The 8,407-nt window shown below is 36.8% G+C and overlaps 1 protein-coding gene across 1 annotated transcript in view; it reads left to right on the top strand.

Annotated features, from left to right (window-relative positions):
* LOC105157371 overlaps window positions 1,364-8,407 on the top strand; it is a gene marked incomplete in the record, with an annotated part of 7,944 nt that continues 900 nt past the window's right edge. Inside the window, 13 exon segments of the mRNA XM_011073782.2 lie at window positions 1,364-1,787; window positions 2,286-2,338; window positions 2,650-2,921; window positions 3,007-3,081; window positions 3,164-3,222; window positions 3,321-3,456; window positions 4,713-4,809; window positions 4,898-4,964; window positions 6,166-6,264; window positions 6,442-6,531; window positions 7,505-7,659; window positions 7,829-7,930; window positions 8,274-8,407. Of these exon segments, the coding sequence (XP_011072084.2) occupies window positions 2,669-2,921; window positions 3,007-3,081; window positions 3,164-3,222; window positions 3,321-3,456; window positions 4,713-4,809; window positions 4,898-4,964; window positions 6,166-6,264; window positions 6,442-6,531; window positions 7,505-7,659; window positions 7,829-7,930; window positions 8,274-8,407 (1,267 nt within the window).

Here is an 8,407-nt window from a genome sequence, read left to right on the forward strand (position 1 = left end):
ATCTGCAGTGTTTTGACCAAAGGAGTCCGCCTAACCACCTCGCTACGAAAGCAGAAATAATCCTATCTACTAGAGAAACAACTTTCTCCCCAGGGATATGGAAAGACTGGAGACTTTGAAAAGCTCCCATTCCCCACCTCCAGGTGGTTTAATTAAAAAAAAAAAAAAAAGCTTTCTCCTTAGAGATAACTTATTCACTGGAAAAGCACCTGGGGGCTTGGTCAAATTAAGGAGTAACCTCTCTCTCTCGAGTTCAAAGGGAGTCGAGTTCCTCCTACTGGCTGGGGGAGGCAACTATAAATATCCAGAATCCATCATTTTTAATAGGGTAACATTATTAAGACGCTCACACCCTAAAAGTTCGGATAAACAACTCATAATTATTCTTGCAATTATTCTATTGAATATTATTGCCTTAAATTTGCAATTGTCTTTTTTCTTTTTTCTTTTTTTTAATTTTTACTGATTTAAGTATCAGAGTGCTTACGTATTTTTTGCAGTTCCTTGTTCTAAAGAGCCTGCGAGATAAATTTCAAAGACCTCAAGTTGAACTCATCCCAAAATTTTTTGGCTCGCACCAAAATTATATCACAAATTAAATACCCTCAAGTGATGTTTTATTCCTATAATATAATTGATTTAAATTACAAGCACCGACTCCCAAACAACTACGCTTAAGTTCTCGTTAGCCAAATATTTCCAAATTAGAGTTGCATCATCTAGAAACTACGAGCCGTTTGGTTTCATTTTTATTTTAGTTTCTTGCATTGTCAATTAGACGAAAATGCTTTATTAATTTTTATACGAAAAGCAAAAATATATTTAGATTGTATATTTTCCAAAATCCAGGTTTATAGATGTGAAAAATAAAAATTTTGTTTGGATTTAATTTATTATATATGTATTTTAAACTTATAGTATGATATTATTTTTATTTTTGAAAAAGTCAAGATGACATGACAACATACCTAAGCTGCAAAATTGAGCCTTTTTCAATAGAATATGGGTAAACAAATAAATTTTCGAAATACTGAAATATAGCCCACTATGGGGTTTGAAAAGTAAAATAAAATGCCCCATGATAGCAGAATCTTGGCATACTTTTTTGTGTTTGTTCAAGAACCACAAAATATAAAAAGGTAAAAGTTAACAACATTTTGAGATGGAATTGGTGAAAAGGGTAAGAAGAAATTGAGATTACAGCAAAAAAGGGGTTGTTGAGAGTTGAGATTATTATTCCATGGATATTGAGAAGAGTTGGTGAAAGAGTGAGAGTGAGGGCTGCGCCTGCCGTTGCCGCTGTAAATATGAAGCAGAGGCAGCCAAACAATATATGTATGTATGATATTTGTTTCTAAGCCAAATTATAATTCTGTTATCCTCTAATCTTTACTTGCTCTGCCACCACTGCTCATCAACAATTCCACTCAACCTTTGACCTTCATCAAACTTGCAACTCTCTCTCTCTCTCAAACTCTCTTTTTCTCTTTCTATATATATATATATATCTACTTTCCTTGTCCTTCTCTTTCTATCTCTCTCTATTCTCTCCGTTTTTTTAAATTCTATACTGCTTCATCTTGACATACGAGCCACCGCAATTCATTTCAATTTCAATTCCAATTCCAATTCCAATTCCAGTTCGGATTGACTCGGCTTTACTTTCTTGATATCTGAAAACCCCACAGCACAACAGAATCAATTCCAAACCTAGAAACATCCAGACATCTTTTTGTTTTATTTTGTTTTTGTTTATGATGGAAAATTTCAGCTCTCTTTTGCTTCAGGTATGGTAATGTTGATTCAGCTGTTGTTTGTCTTACTTGGCTCGTTCTTTTGCTTTTAATTACCAATAATGAAGTGGGTTTTTTTTGCTTTTTTCTGTTTCCCTTTTGGTTTTGGGTTTTATTGTTGTGAAGACCAAAAAGTTATAGGTTTGCTTGTATTGTTTGCTTGCTGAATTCTGGTTTATGGTCATGCTTTACTCATAATGCTACTTGAATGCTTCTCTCGTGAGATAAATAACGGAAAGTAGGAATCGTTTTGCGTAAGAGTTTAACCTAAATAGTAACCTTAAATTAATGACAAGAGCTTCTAAGGGTAACTTCCACTACAAAAGTTAGCACTTAGCACGAGGGAGTTGGCATTTGTCATGACTTTCTTGTGACATTGATGCTCTCAGTTTTCTTCATTGTCTGCACTTCTATTATTTGATTCTTTTTTTAAATTTTTATTTGTATTCAGAAGTTCATTTCTTATCATTATTATTATTTTTTTTCTTGCAGAAAGTACTAGAGGAAGTGAGCCAGCTATTTTTCTTCTGATCATTGAGAAGCGGGTGAGAACATTTACCTCTCTTAGTCATACAATTTCACATTAGCTGGGTGGTGTCCGTGAGTACCAACTGCTTTGTTGGTTGTCTTCATTTATTGAGTTCATCATCTTACCATTGACTTGGGCAAGTTTTCGTATTTTCTTGTGATTGTCTTTTGTATTCACCCAACCTACTTGGTATAATACAGGAATCTGTACCTGAATGTGTATTTATGTACATCAATAAAACTATTTTTTCTTCTCCTTTGATTATTCTCATGTTTATTGTGGTCAGACATCTGAGTCACAATTGTACTTGATTGGTTTTATTGGCAGATTAAGGTAATTTTAGGAAATGGGATGCCTTGTATCGACTCCAAAGGACACTGGTGGAAACAGGAGGAGGCCAGCAAACATCGGAGATGTCTCTGTTTTTGTTCCAGGTTTACGGATCCCTAAGTCGGTTGATTTCTCTCAGTCGCTGGGAGATCACCTGGCTAAAAGCTTAGTTGAACGTCTTTCTGCTCTTAGAACCAGGATAGTTGTTATGGCTGCGCAAGAAGCTCCAACAATTACAAGAACCAGACGCAAATCTGCTACCCAACATGGTTAGTACCATAGTCCATAGATGCCTAATGTCTTATTGTCTCCGGTACTGTCTGATATTGATGTTGCACCAGCTGATTTGTGCAGGGGGTTCAACGCTGGGTGATCTTCTACAGGCTCTAGAAGATTATTTGCCAGTTCTTTTGGGATTGGTTAAAGATGGTAAGCATGTTCAATGTCAGTACACTTGTCAAAACTTGGTGTGATGATCATATTGCTAGAGTCACTCCTTTGCATTGTGCAGGGAGTCCTTTGCAACACAAAATACAGTTTGTTTGGGTCAATCAAGAGGATGAAGCAGAGGTCAAATTACGACCTGACCTTCTCAAGCATACCATTGTTTACTTCTTACCTTGAATTTACAGAAGTGTTCATCCCATCATTCTTATCTATGTCTACAGGAAACAGCAATGTATAGTGCTTGGTATGAAGTATTATCTGTTTTGCACTTGATGGCAACACTATCATTATCACAAGCTAATTTATTACTGCTTCCAAGAACATCACTTGATGGTTATCAGCCAAAGGTATCAGAAGGTGGGTTTCTTATGTAGAGAAGTTCAGCAGTTAATTTATTTCAATAATATGTGATCCTCAATGCAATTGCTTATAGAGAATTAGACAAGTTTGATACTTTTTAAACATCTCAGGAAGTGCATGCAGTGATGTGCACCTCTTAGGTTAAGTGATGTGAAACATTTTTATATTGGCATAATTCACAAAGTTTTTTGACGTGTTCATTCTCAATTGTTGCTTGTTGTTATCTCTGAATTGTGGATATTATGATTTTCTTGACTTAGATTGGACAATTTTCTTAAAGTTTATTCGGTTGTAAAACACAGAAGGGGAAGATATTCACACTTCAACAGGTTTATCTGTTGGGGCCCAATAATACTACCTAACAATCTATAACCAGTTTACGCTGTTCCAGCTGGAATGGTTGTAACGTGTTGTAGATATGGAAGTGCAGCCTCCTCTGTCTACCTTGTTTTGGTGCTGACATGATATGTAATGCAGCATAAAGGTCCATAATTCATTAGACAAATGCTTTTAGGGGATAGAAATAACATTAAGATCAATATGATGGGCAAAGTTTAAACCAACATCTTTGGAGCTTGGAGATCTTTGTTAATTGTGGACTCGCCAGATAGATACAGCTTAATGTCATTAAGATGGGAGGCATAATTAATACAATACAGTAGTAACCTATTGATCTGGACAACCCCACAAATGACACAGGTCTGTCTTATCCATATGTTTTTTTATGCTATGAGTATGAATAGAAGGCTTTATTGCGGACTCTCAAAAAAAAAAAAAGAAGGCTTTATTTCGGGAACCAGTTTGTTTCCATTACTAACCTTCATTTGATGGGCCAGAAATGAAACTGGAACTTGTCATAGGAATTTTGCCCCTGGCTGAAGTTAATAGCATAAGGATGTTGGGGATATTTATATTAAATAGGTGTCATCTCTAATATTCGAGGTTGTAGATGAGATAATCATTCAACATGGTAATAGACTTAGGCCAGACAAAAAATTTTGAGTTCGAATCTCACCACGGCCTATATATGGTAAAGAGTTCCATGTATTTGGTTTCATAGATATTGAGTATTAAATAAGTGTCCTTTATGCAATTTAAACTTTTACATGATAATCATTCAACAGCGAAATGAATAAATTACCAAAGAAAACAAATTCAGTTTTTTTTATAGTGATCTTATGAACAATCGTAGAATTTGCAATTGTTTGCTCAAATATTTCTCACTCTGTTGTGATTTGTCCCTTTTTCAACAGAGAACCGACGATCTTCTGTTGATGTTTTCTTAAAGGCAGCAGGTTATCTTGATTGTGCTGTCCGACATGTTCTTCCGCAGCTGCCCAATGAACTCAGGTATCTAGTTATGGGCATTTGATTATCATTCTGTTTTGTCTCCCAGAGCTACAGATTCACTCACTTTTGGACCATTTATCTACTTTAGGAGAAATCTTCCAGTGGACCTTGCTGAAGGAGTCCTAAGAGCACTTTGCCTGCAGGCACTAGGACAGGTATTGCTTCATCAAGTAGCTATCTCACTCACAGCTATGTGGCCACTGCTTTAAACTGGTTTAGCATATTTATGTACGTCTTTCAGACTCATCTCAGATTGGTGTTATGGTTAGTCGGAGTGGGTTTGTTGATTGCTTGTTTGTGAAGCTGCATGATTTAGACAATGGCAAAAGTTGAGTTTGTGAAATCGCAATTAAGATGATTAAAACATCTTAATTCGGCTCTGTGCCGAAGAATTAAATGATAATAAAATAGTAAATTTGAAGATGGGCGCTGCACAAACTTTTCTCATGGACTAATTTGTACTTGAGATAAGGACAGATCTCAATCCTCACTATTGCCAATGGTTGGAAAAAAGAGTGTGAAGCGTATCTTCACTTAGCTGCAGAGAGAGCCACAAGTCCTTTTGGGTAGGAAGTCTAGGGATAAAGTTAGCAAAACCCTCAACAATGAGTTTTTCAAACATATGGAAAGAGGTCTACTTGGTATAGGGACCTTTACTGCAATCACCAGGCTTGGACTTATCTCATTGTAGGAAAGACTACTATAACTATTGGTGATAGAGAATATTCTCGTACCTCAGAGCTCATCATCCCTACGAAAAGGATTTGGAGATTAAGTAGATACCAAGGACTCTTCCTTAGTGATTGACTAGTTCTTAGCTGCTGGATGTGGAAACTAAGTTCCAACAGAAAACTGTCTCTTTTGCTTAGTTCCTACTGCTTAGCTTTTCTACTGCATCCTTGCAATAAGCTTTGGCTAAATCATATTTCCTAAGATAAAATAGTGAAATGCCTCTCATGTTATGTCTTGTCTTGTCTACTTCAAATCACAAAAGTGTAAGAAGCCAAAGATGGACCTCATATGTCAGAGCTTCAAGATGAATACGATTCTCCATTAACTTTTGCTCTAGATTCATCAATAACTCGGTGTTGACTTTCCAATGGTATGAAGTTAGAATCATGCTGTGATTGGTGGAGTCTCATCCTACAGTAGTTGGTTGGGACTATCTGAGGAATATGGGTGCTATGCATAGTTCGAAGTGGCTTCTAGTCTAGCTAAGGACATTTTCTCTGCGAGTTACTGCATGTTGCGTTGATTTTTGGATGTTGTACTTGGAATAGTATTAAAACTGCTTATTGCTCTTTTAAGCTATATTAGTTTATGTTTCTCTGGTCTTGACATTTTGCTCTTGAATAGGGTGTTGATATTCAGCTGGGACTTGCTATTGACAGTACTAAGGCTACACTAGCTGTGAAAAGAAGACTTGCTTGTGAGATGGTAAAATACTGGCAGCAGGTATTGTTGGTCTCTATTCTCCTTGTCCTCTAGGGTTGACCGAAAACCTAATTAAATGGTTTGGGTTTTTGGAATTAATTTATTTGATAATATACATGAATTATTTTTCACTTATGGGATTGCGCGTCTGTGCCTGAAGTGAACTTGAGCATGAGTGGTCTGTGTTTATCCCTGCAGGCCCAAGACAACATCATGAACGTTCCACTAGCAAATGGTTGGGGTGAAAAGCATAGGCTATTCGTGAAGTGGAAATACATTGAAGCTAAGGTATTGTTTTGCTATCTTTTCACACAACAATTTGTCTGTTTCTTTTCTATTGACAAAGATTCAACTTTTAATAATCAGACTATCTAGTGGAAATTAGATTGAAGGACTTCAATATGGACCTTGATGCTGGCGGTAGTTGTTGATATTTTGATCCCCATTCCCCACACATGCTTAAAAAGGGTTTCTTAATCAGAGGTTCTGATTATGATGCAAATCCTAATGCAGTAGGATAGATAGAGTTGGGAGTAGCACTTAGTCTGGCCTAAGCTTTGGTCTTTGGTCCTTTAAATATAGAAAATAGAAGTCATATATAGCAGTTGTTCAACTGCTCAAGTTTTCATGTACCAATAATGCAAACACACATCACATTAACGTACCTTTCTGTAGTGGAGCTAGTATAGAGTAAATTATTTTGCAATATGTCTCACCAGTTGACCATTGTCTGCTTAAAGTAATATTCTGTGATCATTCAAAATAACACTCTAGAGCCTTCTTCTATTCCAACTAATAAAACCCCATCAATATTATAACGTGACTGTTTCCTTCTACCATTTTTAAGCTATGTGATTACTAAGTGTTTTCTATGAACTTGTAGTCGGGAATTGATTTACTATAGCAGTCCAATATTCCATGCAATCTTGACCAGGCTCTTTATGTGGCAACAGCTTTAAGCTGTTCTCAAGTAGTTTATTAGGGCTTTGAAGCTAGGAATATATACCATGAACTGTCAACTTGTATCTTGGTTAAAGGTTCCTAACCAGGAACCCTAGGTTGACCATCTCACTTGACGTCTCTGTTGCCTTACGAATTCGTGAAAGTGATTGTGTTGAAAGATTTGCTATAAGTGAAGCATTTGCAATGAGGATGTTTGGGGAGCCTGCAGTAACCTCTGTCGGGTTTCCGATACTCTCTTCAGCATTCCTTTTCGGAATCTTTGATCTCTCACTGATGTAAGCTGTTGATGTTTGCCTAGGCTGCAGCATATTACTATCATGGCCTAATTCTTGACGAGGGGAATACCGAGAAGTCTCATGGAATGGCTGTTGCTGCTCTGCAGGCAGCAGATGAGTATCTCAAAGAGAGTAAGAAGGCATGTGAAGCTTTTCATGCATCTATTCCTGTGTCAAGGTAATGCCTTAACCTGTTCTATCATTTCTCAATTTTTTCAGGGTTATTTACACATATGCTACATATTAAGCTCCTAGTCACCATTAAACTTGAGGATGCTGGATTTTTTATGTCCAGAGAGACCAGAATCAAGGGATAAGATACATAAAAGTTTCTATGTATAATGCAGGAATCCTCCACTTTGGGGAACCATGAAGTATCTGTCTGAAAAGATTCCCAAGGATACTTCTAGCAAAGTGCGAATCAACAGGGACCTATACTCTCATGAAAAGTAAGTCTTAATCATATCCGGTCATCTGATTTGGTTGCACAGGTGACGGTGGTTTGGTTTTAGTTATTAGATGGATGGGAAATATCTTAATCATTAGATTTGGAAATCTGTAGTTGAATTGGAGATTTATTTGCATTTTAGTGTCTGTTCTGGTTGTGAAATTGGTGTAGAGACAGTGTAGGTCATTTAGATGACATACCAATGGATGGATAAATAATAATTGGGGATAGAAGTAACAGTCTAGGCTTCATTCTTGAAGCTCCTGAATATGTTGAGGCTGTTGTTCATCTATGTCATTTACAAATCTTCACTCACTTGGCTGAATCACTAATTGTGCGTGTAGAATTATGGAGACGGCACCAACACTGCCAGATTTCGCGTTGGCCCTCAAACCTGATGAATATCAGCTTCCTCTTGTGGATGTCTCTTGGAATGAAGAAGCTACGAAGAAGGGTCAACTCAGCTCCAATAAGAGTA

Source organism: Sesamum indicum, linkage group LG3 (genome assembly GCF_000512975.1).
Source record: "Sesamum indicum cultivar Zhongzhi No. 13 linkage group LG3, S_indicum_v1.0, whole genome shotgun sequence".
Lineage (NCBI taxonomy): Eukaryota > Viridiplantae > Streptophyta > Magnoliopsida > Lamiales > Pedaliaceae > Sesamum > Sesamum indicum.